Source organism: Hypomesus transpacificus, chromosome 17, assembly GCF_021917145.1.
Source record: "Hypomesus transpacificus isolate Combined female chromosome 17, fHypTra1, whole genome shotgun sequence".
Taxonomy (NCBI): Eukaryota; Metazoa; Chordata; class Actinopteri; order Osmeriformes; family Osmeridae; genus Hypomesus; species Hypomesus transpacificus.
In genome coordinates this window covers 14,614,406-14,630,525 of record NC_061076.1, presented here as the reverse complement: position 1 = coordinate 14,630,525, position 16,120 = coordinate 14,614,406, and the positions used below count along the sequence as shown (strand labels likewise).

Below are 16,120 nucleotides of genomic sequence, written 5' to 3'. Positions count from 1 at the left end.
GGTATGTGTTTTCATTTCAATAAAATGTGACCTTACTTTGTAACAGATCACTTCCACTGTAAATATCAACTCCTTCCATGAGCGTTTGAATGAACTATACACAGCCACACGTGTATGCAATGAAATGGAACAGCCAAAGAACAAATTTAGAACAATTTAAAAACAGCACTGTTGAGTCGATACAATACATCTCACTCTTTAAGTTCTGCCACAGTTTAGACCCCTACCCCCGCCTCACACACACACACACACACACACACACACACACACACACACACACACACACACACACACACACACACACACACACACACACACACACACACACACACACACACACACACACACCTCTCTCTGTAAAACAATTTAATCCTCTCTTTCTCCATTCACCCCCCAGGGGTCAACCACTGTGTGTGTGTGAGTTTAGGTAGAGTGTGTACGAGCGTCCCTCTAGAACTCGTCGTCGGAGCTGAGCAGCAGGGTCTTCTCTGTGTCTCCGCGCGTGCTGAGGGTGCTGTGGCTGCGGGAGAGCGCCGGGCCGCCGCGCTGCTCCAGGGTGGACTGCTGGGTGTACTGCTGGTAGGCTGGAGAGAAGTTATGGATGGCGTCCTGGACCATGTCCCCCGGGTTCATGGTCTCCTTCAGGCTGCTGGAGATGCTCTTCATGGGGGCGCAGCGCCCTGGGGGGGAGGAGTGTGGGGGAGAGGGGTGTGATGGAGGGAGGGGTGTGATGGAGGGAGGGGTGAGGAAGGGGGGGTGTTGGAGCAAGGGAGGGAGGCAGGGAGTGAGGGAAGGAGGGAGAGGTGTGAGTAGAGCCCATGGAGATGATGAAAGATGGATAAGGGAGAGAGAGATATCAGGAGGAGCAGTGAGTGCATGGAGTGAACACAATCAACGGAATGTGCAGGACTGCCACATACAGCACACGCCAGTGAACACCATCAACATGAAACAGACACTGATGCAACACAAATGTAACCTTCTAACACTGGAGGAGACGACACACATTCAAGATGAATGAGAGTTACAACACTGTATGACCGGCATCACAGACACAGAATGTCACAAGCTGTGGCCGGGCCAGCCCTGACACAGCTAGGGATAGACCTACCGTACTGTCCATAGATAGGAAACGGGCCTTTTAGTGCAGCGGAGAGAGGAGGGAGGGAGGGGATGAGAGGAAGGGATGGGGTAGGTGGGAGGTTGAAATAAGGATGATGGTTTAACAAAAGAGGGAATATCAAAGCATATCCAGTTGATTTAAAAGATGGAGAAGGTTTTAACATAAAAAGGTTCCAAGGGGACAGGAGATGAGAGAAAAAGGGGAGGAGAAGTAAGATAAGAAGCAGAAGAAAAGAGAGAGAGAACAGGTCAGTGAAAAAAAGTAAATGACACGTTTGAATAAAATAATTGAACATTTAGACCAGAACACCAGGATTATGACTACGGCAAATCTTAGAATTCCCTTGAGTGAATGCAGGGTTTCCCGCAGCACTTTACAGTTAAGGCGGGCGCCTAAGCAACACGCGCCTGCCGCCTTAACTACGTTGTAACATTTTTTTATCTGCTGATGAGGAGTGAGCGTGTGTCAGTATAGATTATATATATATATATATATATATATATATACACACACTGCTCAACAACAAAAAAAAGAACACTAAAATAACACACCTAGATCTGAATGAATTAAATAATCTCATTAAATACTTTCTTTGATTCCATGGATAATTGATTTAGGAAAATAAGACGCATTTCCTATAAACCGCACCCCACCAGAATAGGAGCTTTGTGTTTGTAAATCTGAGTATAAACCGCACTGGAATACGCACTTGATTGAAACCGCACTTGATACAGGAACAATAATACCAAGCAATGCATGAGTATAGGTGATCTTACTGCATTGTGTAACACACTTTGGTTGTGGATAGTATGTCCAGAAAGAAAGTGAAGTCACTCATTTAGTGGCAAAATCCATTGCTGTGTCTCCAAAATTCTTTTAGATATCGTATAAATTTTGCTAGCTTGCAAATCCTGAGGATAGCCTACCGAAGATGAATTAGCCAATGTCGTTAGCTAGCGATGCTAGCTAATGTTAGTTTGCTAGCTGTATATAACATTTCCCTGGGTCTTGCAGCTGTTTGATTTACTGAAATTATTATGAAATGTTATGTTCTACTAGCCATTTGCCTACTTCAGCAGGTCACCAAGGCCTGATAGTGTAACTGAGACGACACAGTAAATAATTACTCTTTCAAGTGAAAAGCCCCCGTTCAAGTGTTGAGCGTTAAATTAGCTGCGCGGTCTGTAGAGATCTTGGGACAAAGCCACTTTTTTGTTCTAATCCCGGGCTGTAAACCGCTTCAAAATATAAGCCGTACAACCACTAGAAAACTGTAAAATAGGGGTACAAACCGCGGCTTATGTTAGTGTGTTTGTATATGTATGTATGTGTGTGTATATGTATGTGTATGTGTGTGTGGCTGCCTCACCATTGGAGTCCAGCCTCTTGTCCATGTAGACCTTGTAAGTGAAGGCGTAGCGAAGGGCCACGGCTGCGAAGAACATCTCGATGCAGATGATGAAGTTCTGGTAACCAGCAGCAACCGTGCCCTCGCCCACCGACACCTCTGCAGAGTTGATCTGAGGGATGGCACCACACTTCTCCAGGATGGCCAGGAGCATGCCTGGGGAGAGAGGGGGAGAGGAGGGACAGAGGGAAGGGAGAGCAGGTAGAACAGGGAGAGGGAGCAAGCGAGCAAAAGCAGAGAGAGATGTAAGGATTCACATTTTGAATCTTAAACAATGAGTTTTCTCAACAATTGTTGAGAAAAGTCAGCATTTGGCTCATACCCTGATACCCATGGTTTGCATGTGTACATATTGTCTGCATTGCACGTGGGCAGTGATAAAAAGAGATATGGAGAGAGAGAGTTGCTCACCCTGCCAGAAGGAGAGGAAGATGACAGACTTGACCATGAAGAACTTGAGCATGGGGCTGTAGGGGACGAGCAGGTCGCGGGTGGCGAAGTAGAAGAGGAAGAGAGCGTAGAGGGACAGGCTGACCGAGACGTTGTAGATGATGGTCACGTACAGGTAACCACCTGACACACTGGGGGGAGGGGAGGGGGACATTAGCATCAGGTACAGGTTCTGTAAAAAATCATGTGTCATTCCACATTTAATTATTTCTAAATTGGTTCAGGCAGTGTGCTAAATTATTCTGATTATTCTGAAGCAGACAATATCAATTATCAGCTATATAATCAGGAACTGATTTGCAGTGGTGACATATAATAATAATATATTGATATCTTTACACACACACACAGACAAAAACAGTAAGGTCCAAAAGTTTGAAACCACTTGTCAAGATACATCCATTTTGCGTTTGTTTCTAAAAGTAATAGAAATGTTTTCATAACCAAGGATCATATCAGCTTAACAATCTCTCCCCCCCCCCCCCTTGCTTTAATAACAGAGTGCACTCTGGCCTCTACAAGTTTGTGCAAAAACCTGATGATCCCAGCTTGATATGACATGTTCCAAAGAGCTTCTGTTGATGTCAAGGAATGCTTGGCTTTTTCAGTCTCCAATTGCCCCATTAAATGTTCAATGTGGCCTCCGACTTTTGGACTGTACCGTAATAGAAATAAACGCATCACCCTGCTTCTCCTCAACAAGCACACTTTCCTAACTAAAGCGTATTGAGTCGTGTCTGAGGTTGACCACTAGAGGGAGTGGCACAGCTCCACTCACTTGAAGTCTCCGTCTCTGTACTTCCCAAAGGCCTGCAGGATGACTGTGATCATGGCCATCAGGGGTTTGACCACACAGAACTGGAGGGTGGCCTGAGGGAGGGAAGGAGGGGGGGGGGAGGGAGGGGGGGGGGGGGGGGGGGGGGGGGGAAGGGAGGGAAGGAGGGGGGGGGGGGGGAGGGAAGAAGGGGGGGGGGAGGAGTGTAATAGGGAAAGTAGAGTTCAAGTACACAACTAAATTCCATCCCACCGCCTTCTCTGATATTTGTGTTTACAGAGGGGCGGTAAAACAGCTGAAACGAGAGAGCTGGGACGTTTGGTTCGAACCTGTTTGCAGAAGCGGAGGAAGCCAATGGAGTAGGTCCTTCCCCAGAGACAACAGGTGCCGTACACACAGCTGGACCTGCAGGGGAGGGCGAGACAGACAGAGTAGCAGAGAGAGGAAAGATCAAGAGGGGAAGAGAGAGAGAGGAAGAGGAGCAGAGAGGAAAGAGAAAAAGAGAGGATAGAGAGGGAGAGAAAGGAAAGAGGCGAGAGAGCAGAGGTACAGAGAGAGAGAGAGAGTGACAGTAAATGTGTGTGCAAAAGATATATAGACAGAAGCTGGGAGAAAGAGAGATAGATAGAGAGATAAAATGGAGACTTAGCCTACTCAATGGGCTTTCCTCTGATCTCAGCCATGATGGCACTCTCCCCTCCCAGGTACTCATAACACAGGCTGAGGAAGTTGTAGATCACAAACGCTGCAAAGGAACACACAAGTGGCGATTTCTTTAAGACTGCAAGGGAAGCTCAGCTTCCCCTAACATTTAAAACAATTCATGGTCAAATATTTACTGTTGTGTTAACATTTTAAATGCGTTAGAACATGTTCTTATCGAAGACGTGTTCGTTCAGAATCACCTACATTAGCTGATTAGCTGGTCGACTGACTGATTTCCTTATCATACACTCCCGTAGCGCAACGGTGCATTTCCCTGTTGAAGCTCAGCTTCCATGGACTTCAATAGGGCTGTTTTTTCAGTGCCTCGAAACTATACGGTCATTGGATAAATGCTGCAATTATGTCCCGCCCTGGACGCTCAGCGTCTCTGGGGGTGAATGGAGGAGTGGGCTGGCCTGGACGCTGGGCTTCTGCGTGATGATTGGAGGGTCTGTCGAAAGACTGCATCTCCTTTTGATTGACAGTGATTTTGTACTATAAAAAGTCACCGAAGCTATTCAAGCTCAGTTTCCCATAACATTCAAAAATATTAATGGTCAAATATTTACGATAGTGTTAACATTTTAAATGCGTCAGAACATGTTCATATCGAAGACGAGTTCGTTCAGAATCAGCTACGTATATTAGCAGGTCGACTGACTGATTTCCTTCTCATACATTCCTGTAGTGCAACAGTGCATTTCCCTGTTGAAGCTCAGCTTCCATGACTTCAATGGGGCTGCTTTGAACAGTTATTTTCAGTGCTTCGAAACTATACGGTAATTGGATTAGGCTAAATGCTGCGATTATATCCTGCCCTGGACGCTCAGCGTCTCTGGGGGTGAATGGAGGGGTGGGCTTGCCTGGACTTGCTGGGCTTCTGCGTGATGATTGGAGGGTCTGTTGCAAGACATCTCCTTTTGATTGACAGTGATTTTGTACTATAAAAGTCGCCGAAGCTATACAAGCTCAGTCCCATAACGGATTTTGCATCTGTAGAAAGACAAACTGCTGAAACCTATTTCTTAGTATTTGCTTGGCGAAATTGCTTGCCAATTTTTTCTCATACATTCACACAATTATAGGCTACATCACATTCAGTTCATTTAACCTAATGCCATTATTTCCTTCGTGTTTAATATTTTTTCGTTAGATCGTTCGTTCATTCATTCATACAGTAGGCTAGTGTCGTAGGGGTGAACTGAAAATGTATATGATGTAGGCCGAAAATTAGCTTCCTCTATTTGAAAGACCTGAAGCTGCCACTGGCTTGTCATGACGTTGTAGTATTTGACTTTAGGCAACTATCGCACTGTGTTAACGTTCAATCACCATGGTAACATGATGACACATTGAAGATGTCATAAATGCATTAACTGTTTATAAATGACAAGCATTCGATTTATATTCAGATCCATGAACACATCATATGAGAAGGTAAGACCTCGATCCTAAATAAACATGTTAGCTAATTTAAAACATTTGTTTTAAAACAATGTACTTTGAATATAATTGAAAAACAATCATATCTGCTCTCATAAATACATCATATGAAGGTAACATTTCGATCCAAAATGAAACATGTAAGCTACTTTAAAACATTTGTTTCAAATATACTTTGAATATATTTGAAAAACAATCATATTTGCGCTCATAAACACATCATATGAAGGTTGGATTTAGATCCAAAATTAAATATGTAAGCTACTTAAAAAAATACAAATAAAATCAACTTTGAATATTTTTGAGGGGGGCCGCGCCCACGCAAGAACCTCGCAAACCTCGGTCAAAAGATGGCCAAATTCATGTTTGCGTCTATTGGGGGATAGCCAAACAATAATTAGGATATTGAAAACATTTTCACAATGTTGGCCTTTTAGTCTAAACATAGCAGATTTACAAACTGGCTCTTTCCAGTTTGGCCTCCAATCCAGACCATTGTTCTTCGTCATAATGAATAGAATGTTTAGATGAGCGCACTGACGTCCGATATTTTCTCAACACAGTAGCACAGTTATTTGTATGCATCTTTCATGAAATATCTAATTTTCAATTGATTGTGAATGTAGAAAAGGAACAATGAATCCTGAGACAAAAAAAGACAAGGTAGGTCAACCTTTCAACACTGATTATTAAAACAGTAAACTGATATGGCTGTCCTGATAGTTGGTGGAATGAACTCTAGTTTGATTGTTTCACAGAAGAAGCCTCCTGAAAGAGACCTTGAGGCAGATAAAAAAGCCAGAGTGAGTCCAACTGTCATCATAAAAACCTATTATTGCAATTATTCTTTATTCGCCACACAATTATAAATTAACACGTATTATATTGAGTGTTGAGGGTGACAATGCAAGTCACTTAATGATCTCAATTTTGTCAAAGGCCACTGGGGAAAGCCTTTCAAATGAGCTTGGTGCCAAAGGAGACATCAAGCAGACTTCAAGTCAATCTTCCAAGACGGTGGGCAAACCTCAGAGGAAGACCTACGCCTGTGTCCTGAAAGAGGCCGCAGGGGGCTGGGAGAAGATGGCCACACGGACCTGTCTGATGACCGAGGAGAAGCATCAAGACGTCCTCAGGTCAGCTGAGGCTGAGAAGCCCACTGCCAGAGAGAGGAATCTGGCCAGGGAGGTTGAGAAGATGAAGGTGGAGAGGATCACCTTCAAGAACACAATGCAGAAACTTCACCAGAAGCTCCTGACTGAAGTGAAAGCTCGTGTTCGAGCAGAAGAAGCTCTGGTTAGGGCTCGGACCACCCCGCGCCGCCGCGCCGCCGCCAAGATGGAGGCAGAAAGAACCGCCAGCCTCTCAACAGCAAACTTGGTGGACCTCCAAAGGGCCCGACAGGATCTGGAGGATGGTTTGACCTCTCACCTCAGAGCCTGGGAGAAGGAGAGGGAGGAGCTGACATCTCAGAGGAACCAGGCGGTCGAAGCCTTGAAGTTGTCCGAGCAGGGCCTCACTGTAGCCACAGCCAAGCTGCTGGAGGTGGGAAACATGGCCCCCAAACCAGCTCAGCTTGGGGGAGAGTTCCAGACGGAGCTCTCTAGCCTCAGAGCTGAAATCTGGGCGGCCCAATCTGCCAGAAAGACGGCTGAAGCTAAATGCAGCATGACCAGGGCGAACCTCATCACGCTGGAGAGGAACCTTCGGGCAGAAATTGCAGAGAAGGATGGAAAGATCCTCGTCCTGTCCAGTGACAAGAAGGAGGCCCTCCAAGTGTCGCAGAAGGCAGAACAGGACCTGGAGGCTTTTAAAGCCAATCTGATGAAGATGGCCAGTGTCATGACCAGACTGCAAGTCAACTTGAGGGAGAAGGACAAGCGCTGCCATGATCTGGAGAAGGCCCTGGACCAAGTTCAGGATGAATCCCGTCACATCAGAAAGGAGCTGATTAGTAAATGTGCAGAGATGGAGGCTCGAGAGAAACAGGCTGCAGACACAGCTGAGGAGCTGCTGTCTCTACAGAAACAGGCTGAGCAATCAGCAGCAGACCTGAAGGCTCTGCAGAAACAGGCTGAGCAATCAGCAGCAGAACTGAAGGCTCTGCAGAAAGTGGCTGAGCAATCAGCAGCAGACCTGGAGGAGGCTCTGCAGAAACAGGCTGAAACAAGGTGCCAGGCTCAGGAGACCCAAACTGAGGTAGTCCAGTAAGCATAGAAACAAGCCTTCTAATATGTCCTGTAATGCATATTGGAGTGTAAACCCTGCATGTTCCCTCGTGCACTGGGGTAGATGTGTTGACACTTTGTGTTTTTCAGAAATGTTTCGGCAAAAAGAAAAAGAAGGGTGGCTGCTTTGGCCGCATGATGTTCTGGAGAAAATCCCAGCATGCATAGGGGGATGTTAACACCTTCATCCACCACCCTCGCCTCCTCCCCCCCTACAACCCTCCTCCACCACAAACCACCATCCTCTCTACCCTCCTCCACCACAAACCACCATCCTCTCTACCCTCCTCCACCACAAACCACCATCCTCTCTACCCTCCTCCACCACAACAACCATCATCTCTACCCTCCATCACAAACCACCATCATGTCAACCCTTCTATATTACAAACCACTATCATCTCCATCTTCCTCCACCCCAACCCACCATGACCCTTACTGTGCACCCACACACATGCACATACATCATCCTTACCACCATCCACCCATCTGACCTTATCCAAACACAAACACACACTTATCCTTAATCAACCTAACACCCTAACACTTGATACATGGCATCATGCATATCAATATTCTTGCATGCTGAATAGCTCAATAAAAGATGCCTCCCAAAACTTGTGGTCTGGCTTTTTCCTTCCTCATGATAGTGGCGTAAGCCTTTGTACAAGGGATGAAACTGACCTAATAGATAAACGTTCCATGGAATCACATGACATGGAATGTGTTCTAGACTGATAGTTACAAAGCTCTGTGTGTGTGTGTGTTTGTTTGAGGCATGTCCACATTGCCTTGAGTGGCTGCTGGTGTCGGGTTGTTTGCTTTTGTGAGCACGCTCCCTCTCTCTCTCCTGCTCGTACTACCGGGACCTCTCCCCCCACTGGCCCCTGCAGGGTCGGTGGTGACCTCCGCCCCTCTCGTTGCTTTTTGTCGTTGTGTTGTCTAAAAATTATTGACGTAAGACTGTCAATAACATTTGACCCTCATCCCCCAGGTCCCTCTCCACGCCGTCGCCCTCAACCTCTCCCTCAACTGCATCGCCGCGGTGACCGACACCGACCTCGCCGCCTACCCTCGCCTACGCTCGCCTGAGCACCCTGCGTCTCCATGGCAACCGCCTCCGGAGCATGGCGGGGAGGGCGTTCAGCTCACTTTCGTTCAGCTTCTATGCACCCCTTCCGCCCCGTTTTGCTGGTGTTGACCCCACGATTGTCATTGTATAATTCGCACTGTGTTTTTGACCCTTTACTTCAAAAAGTCAGATTTACATAACGGTCTGGCTAAAACCTTTAGCCAGGCTAGCAATTTTACAGTTCACAGCAGGATCCACACTGGAGAGAAGCTGTGACTTCTGTGATAAATCCTGAGACAGGCATGTCAATGAAGAACTCACAGTAGGACCCACACAGAAGAGAAGATCTAAAAACACACATTGACTATTTATGTACAACAAATGACATATTGAAAACTGTATGGCATATATATGATAGTAAAAACAAGGGGGTAAAATTGTCCCAGCAGTCACCACCTGATAGAACTTCTGTATGACGCACAGCTGGAAGAACTACTGGCCTGCAACTACTGGGACAGTACATGAACTGCAACTGAAGTGTTGAGATACACAACTCTGTATCCCAACTGTGAATGATTTTGTGAGGCCAAACTTGCCTCCAAAAAAGGCCATTGCATGAAATTGCGAGGTTCATTAGGCAAAATACATTGAATGATGGAGAATAAAACATTGTGGTCTTTGGTCAAATTGAAAATAAAGTAAATCATCCGTGGCAGTTGTTTGTCGCTTGAATTTTGCAATCTCTGACCTTGCCTGAGACGTCAAACAATAGGTGTTGCAACAAAATTGGTGACAACAAACATTACAATGGGTTAGCACATTTGTTCGTTCTAAAATCACAAAACTCTTAACATACACTTGACACAAGTCTGTGGATACAGAATGCAGAATGCATTGAATGACAAAAAATTGTTTGTGTTAAAATCATTGTAGTTACATTTTGTGAGCCAGCATACTCCTGCCAGAGCATTTCGCTATCGAGGGTATAGTTTTTGACCCTTTCCCTCAAAAGTCAGATTTACATAACGGTGTGGCGGCTGCGAGGATCACAATGTAGACTTACAATATAAATTGGTGTGTGAGTGTTGCCTATGAATATAATTCCCAGCAAATAATACATTCTCAATTATTTGTCAGTGAGTAGGCCTACATGAGCATCTGTTGCATAATCGCACATTACATCGCTGACCCATTACGATAGGACTGAGAGATGTATCATCAGACCCTAAACTAAATAGTCCGTGGTGCAGCAGAGGCTACTGCTGCCATCTATTGGTAGATTGTGGTAATGCACGCAACCAAACTTCCATATAACGAGTGGAATACATCGTTTTCAAAAAGTGCAGTGATACATACACGTCCCGTCGCAGCAATTTAAAATGTTCAAAAAAAGGTGTTTTGTGTTGGCCTCAGAGACATGCATACCAGAACATGACATCGAGACATGTTATCATTCTTCATGTTGAATTTACATTCACACAAAGAAGCCTGACTCACCTTCTGAAGAGTATGACTTTACCTTCGTTCATCCAGCTTCATAGACAGAACCCAGTGACATGGCTTTATTGAGTAAATATCTGAGGATGGGCAGTATTTTTGTAAATCTCACAAAACATCTTAGTTGGTAAATACTCAAAAGAGCCAGCCTGTATGTGTTGGGCGTCTGGTTTTGGAGAGAGGCCCTCTTACTGGACGATATCCGTTCCTTTATAAATAGTATTTCGCTATTTTTAATTATACCTTTTTATTGATATTAATATAATCGTGTTTATAGTTTCACACATGCAACAGGACGAGGTCTGTCTTTAGATAAGGGAGGGGGGCTCTAACTGCTGCTCCCAAGGTTTCAGCATTTTTTTTTGTTTCGTTATATTTTTTTTGTCTTCCTTGAGGTTTTTGGTTGGTTGAGGGGAAGTTCTATGGCCGTATGTGAAGCCCTCTGTGACAAATTGCTTGTAAAAAGGGCTATACAAATAAATGTGATTTGAATTTGATGATCAGTTGTCCAATGCCTACTGATCACTTACATTTGCAAGTAAAGAGTCAAGAGACTGGATGGTTCTGAAACAAAAGGGTTTATCGTCATATTTACCAGATGATTGCCCGATAACCGGGCAGTTTACACCCTTCTCTCCTACCTCACTGGAGGATGAAGACTGAAACAGAGATGTGTTAAACGTAGGGCTGGGAAGTAGGCCTATATACTCAGATTTAGGTCATCACAGTATAAATCTGTAGCACTGATGGTAACGGTAGGCTATACAACACAATATATATGTTTTTCTTAAAAAATGTTGTCCATTTGTTTCAATAGACTACAATCTGTCCCGGCCATAATCTGCTGCCCTCACATTCATTACTCTGGGCCCACACTCCTCCTTCACATCTGGGTCCCCCTGAAATACACACAAGCATCACATGAAAGCATGAAGGAAACATTAGTCCCAAAGCAAATAGGCCATATTACATTCACCTGGTTTCCTTTGATGTAGAAATCTTCTGGAGAAATAATCTCCAATACTTGGGTTAATATCGTGTATCATTGTAATGCATCATTGTAAATGTATGTTGGGCACTGTCGGGACACAGCAGGATATGTGAATACAAACAATTCATCTTGGGAATTACATGTATGTTATTTACACATGAAACAGTCCACATATAATATATCTAAGTTCAGAATATAACCTTTTGAAATTCCCTTTGCCCTTCAGCATGTACATGTTTCTCTGTTTTTGTGCTTTGTACGTATGCCACCCAAGAAGAAGAAAGGGAACTTTTTCATTAAGCAGAGTGTTAGTCAGGCATATTAACTAGTCACACAAACAAACTAGCAGTGATAGTGACCAGGCTTCCAAATGCAGATTCTACTGTGGAAAATAGTATTAACTGGTGATAGTATATGTGACCCAGGATATAGTTACAGCTAAACCCGGCTTCTGTAAAACGAACACATGTCTCTTTTACCATGTCTAATGATATAGCCTATACTTTTGAAGAAAACCAAAAACTATGAAGAGGAGTTGTATGCCAAATACGTTTTGTCAGAGTGTTTTGTATTTCTCCAGTGAAAATAAACCTGAGAAACAAACACCTCTCATCAAATGATCAACATTACATATGCAAAGTGGCTCATTATGACAGACAAAAGATTTCATTTATATGTGAAAGCTGCAGATCTCCTACTGGCCAATCATACTTGATCATGGGCGGACACTAGACAGGGGAGACACCATAAGGCTCCAGAGAGACTACAGAGAGAGAGACTCAACCAGAAACAGCAGTAACCAGACTGAGGATCAACCAGAGAGAAACAAGCTTCCAGAAACTGGATACAGGATAAAGAGAGACCAGAAAGTGAACAAAGAGAGAGCTGAGTTATGGAGACACATCACTGTGATACATGTGGGAAGAGCTTTTCCTCATCCAGTAACCTCAAGAAGCACATGAGGATCCACACTGGAGAGAAGCCCTACAGCTGTGACCTCTGTGGTAAAACCTTTGGCCAGGCTGACCATTTCAGAGCTCATAGCAGGATCCACACTGGAGAGAAGCCCTACAGCTGTGACCTCTGTGGTAAAAGCTTTAGACAGACTGGGGATTTGACAGCTCACCGCAGAATCCACACAGGAGAGAAGCCATACAGCTGTGACCTCTGTGGTAAAACCTTTGGCAAGAAAAGCAATTTCACAGCTCACTGCAGGATCCACACAGGAGAGAAGCCCTACAGCTGTGACCTCTGTGGTAAAACCTTTAGCCAGGCTGGCAGTTTCACAATTCATAGCAGGATCCACACTGGAGAGAAGCCATACAGCTGTGACCTCTGTGGTAAAACCTTTAGCCAGGCTAGCAGTTACACAGCTCACCGCAGAATCCACACAGGAGAGAAGCCATACAGCTGTGACCTCTGTGGTAAAACCTTTAGCCGTGCTAGCAGTTACACAGCTCACCGCAGAATCCACACAGGAGAGAAGCCCTACAGCTGTGACCTCTGTGGTAAAACCTTTAGCCAGGCTGGCAGTTTCACAATTCATAGCAGGATCCACACTGGAGAGAAGCCCTACAGCTGTGACCTCTGTGGTAAAACTTTTAGACATGCTAACAGTTTCAGAGCTCATAGTAGGATCCACACTGCTATTTATGTCCAACAAATGACATATTGAAGACTTTCTTGGCTATGCTTTGGAAATACCTGTCCGAGGACATAACATTATATTTCATTCACTGTACATCATGCAAAAATACACCAGATTGGTTCGCAGAGAGTGCATATGGAAAATAAAGCAGAAGAACAAGAACCACAACAAGCAATACAGAGAATAATTATACCTTTTTATTAATTTTATTATTATGATGTTTACATCACACATGCAACAGGACGAGGGACGTAACAGCCTGTTGTCTACACCTCTCACCAACTGTCTTCAGGGGAGGGGAGCACTAACTGCTCCTCCGAAGGTTTCTTTCATTTTTTTTTTCTTTTTTTTTGTCTTCCTTGAGGTTTTTGGTTGGTTGAGGGGAAGTATATGGGCCTATGTGAAGCCCTCGTGACATTGCTTGTGAAAAGGGCTATACAAATAAATGTGATTTGAATTTGATGATCAGTTGTCCAATGCCTACTGATCTCTATCCATTGTTGAAGACTATGGACGCACTTACATTTGCAAGTAAAGGGTCAAGAGACTGGATGGTTCTGAAACAAAAGGGTTTATCGTCCTATTTACCAGAGAGCTGTGACCTCTGTGGTAAAACCTTTAGCCAGGCTGGCAGTTTCACAATTCATAGCAGGATCCACTCTGGAGAGAAGCCCTACAGCTGTGACCTCTGTGGTAAAACCTTTGGCCAGGCTGACAATTTCAGAGCTCATAGCAGGATCCACACTGGAGAGAATCCCTACAGCTGTGACCTCTGTGGTAAAACCTTTAGCCAGGCTGGGAATTTGACAGCTCACCGCAGAATCCACACAGGAGAGAAGCCATACAGCTGTGACCTCTGTGGTGAAACCTTTGGCAAGAAAAGCAATTTCACAGCTCACTGCAGGATCCACACAGGAGAGAAGCCCTACAGCTGTGACCTCTGTGGTAAAGCCTTTAGCCAGGCTGGCAGTTTTACAATTCATAGCAGGATCCACACTGGAGAGAAGCCCTACAGCTGTGACCTCTGTGGTAAAAGCTTTAGACAGACTGGGGATTTGACAGCTCACCGCAGAATCCACACAGGAGAGAAGCCCTACAGCTGTGACCTCTGTGGTAAAACCTTTGGCAATAAAAGCAATTTCACAGCTCACTGCAGGATCCACACAGGAGAGAAGCCCTACAGCTGTGACCTCTGTGGTAAAACCTTTGGCAATAAAAGCAATTTCACAGCTCACTGCAGGATCCACACTGGAGAGAAGCCCTACAGCTGTGACCTCTGTGGTAAAACCTTTAGCCGTGCTAGCAGTTACACAGCTCACCGCAGAATCCACACAGGAGAGAAGCCATACAGCTGTGACCTCTGTGGTAAAACCTTTAGCCGTGCTAGCAGTTACACAGCCCACCGCAGAATCCACACAGGAGAGAAGCCATACAGCTGTGACCTCTGTGGTAAAACCTTTAGCCGTGCTAGCAGTTACACAGCTCACCGCAGAATCCACACAGGAGAGAAGCCCTACAGCTGTGACCTCTGAGGTAAAACCTTTAGCCAGGCTGGCAGTTTCACAATTCATAGCAGGATCCACACTGGAGAGAAGCCCTACAGCTGTGACCTCTGTGGTAAAACTTTTAGACATGCTAACAGTTTCAGAGCTCATAGTAGGATCCACACTGCTATTTATTTAAAAAAAATGACATATTGAAGACTTTCTTGGCTATGCTTTGGAAATACCTGTCCGAGGACATAACATTATATTTCATTCACTGTAAATCATGCAAAAATACACCAGATTGGTTCGCAGAGAGTGCATATGGAAAATAAAGCAGAAGAACAAGAACCACAACAAGCAATACAGGGAATAATTATACCTTTTTATTAATTTTATTATTATCATGTTCACATCACACATGCAACAGGACGAGGGACGTAACAGCCTGTGGTCTACACCTCTCACCAACTGTCTTTAGAGGAGGGGAGCACTAACTGCTCCTCCCAACGTTTCTTTCTTTCTTCCTTTCATTTTTTTTTTTTTTTTTGTCTTCCTTGAGGTTTTTGGTTGGTTGAGGGGAAGTATATGGGCCTATGTGAAGCCCTCATGACATTGCTTGTGAAAAGGGCTATACAAATAAATGTGATTTGAATTTGATGATCAGTTGTCGAATGCCTACTGATCTCTATCCATTGTTGAAGACTATGGACGCACTTACATTTGCAAGTAAAGGGTCAAGAGACTGGATGGTTCTGAAACAAAAGGGTTTATCGTCCTATTTACCAGATGATTGCCCGATAACTGGGCAGTTTACACCCTTCTCTCCTACCTCACTGGAAGATGAAGACTGGAACAGAGATGTGTTAAACATTGGGCTGGGCAGTAGGCCTATGTACTCAAATTTACGTCATCGCGGTATAAATCAGTAACACGGATGGTAACGGTAGGCTATATATCACGATATATACGTTTTTCTTAACATTTTTTGTCCATTTGTTTCAATAGACTACAATCTGCCCCGGCCATAATCTGCTGCCCTCACATTCATTCCTCTGGGCCCACACTCCTCCTTCACATCTGGGTCCCCCTGAAATACACACAAGCATCACATGAAAGCATGAAGGAAACATTAGTCCCAAAGCAAATAGGCCATATTACATTCACCTAGTTTCCTTTGATGTAGAAATCTTCTGGAGAAATAATCTCCAATACTTGGGTTAATATTGTGTATCATTGTAATGCATCATTGTAAATGTATGTTGGGCACTGTCGGGACACAGCAGGATATGTGAA

At 44.5% G+C, this 16,120-nt stretch overlaps 3 protein-coding genes across 4 annotated transcripts in view; 1 reads left to right on the top strand and 2 right to left on the bottom strand.

Annotated features, from left to right (window-relative positions):
- LOC124479268 (zinc finger protein 658B-like) overlaps positions 1-16,120 on the bottom strand; it is a 375,953-nt gene that overhangs the window by 172,123 nt on the left and 187,710 nt on the right. The gene's annotated exons all lie outside the window — the stretch shown is intronic.
- Positions 1-16,120, top strand: part of LOC124479398 (zinc finger protein 208-like) — a gene marked incomplete at its 5' end in the record, with an annotated part of 127,598 nt that overhangs the window by 107,203 nt on the left and 4,275 nt on the right. The window contains 3 exon segments of the mRNA XM_047038141.1: positions 8,241-8,250; positions 12,635-13,301; positions 13,967-14,951. Of these exon segments, the coding sequence (XP_046894097.1) occupies positions 8,241-8,250; positions 12,635-13,301; positions 13,967-14,951 (1,662 nt within the window).
- LOC124479329 (transmembrane protein 184B-like) lies at positions 402-15,888 on the bottom strand. 2 transcript variants are annotated; one of them, XM_047038049.1, is made up of 7 exons: positions 15,870-15,888; positions 4,411-4,501; positions 4,086-4,161; positions 3,760-3,851; positions 2,943-3,112; positions 2,493-2,687; positions 402-680 (listed from the first exon to the last, which is right to left on the bottom strand). In XM_047038049.1, the coding sequence occupies exons 2-7, from the start codon at positions 4,437-4,439 to the stop codon at positions 451-453; spliced, it is 792 nt and encodes a 263-aa protein (XP_046894005.1). In that variant the 5' UTR covers positions 4,440-4,501; positions 15,870-15,888; the 3' UTR covers positions 402-450. The 2 variants fall into 2 exon arrangements, with proteins under 2 accessions (XP_046894005.1, XP_046894004.1); XM_047038048.1 differs by lacking the exon at positions 15,870-15,888 and adding an exon at positions 4,666-4,724.

Bases quoted from the DNA above. Each gene is read 5' to 3' on its own strand.
- LOC124479329 (XM_047038049.1), bottom strand. From the start codon at position 4,439: ATGGCTGAGATCAGAGGAAAGCCCATTGA. The intron at 3,113-3,759 runs GTGAGTGGAGCT...CCCTCCCCCCAG, and splicing joins TACAGAGACGGAGACTTCAA to TGTGTCAGGTGGTTACCTGT. The intron at 2,688-2,942 runs GTGAGCAACTCT...CTCTCTCCCCAG, and splicing joins CTTCCTCTCCTTCTGGCAGG to GCATGCTCCTGGCCATCCTG.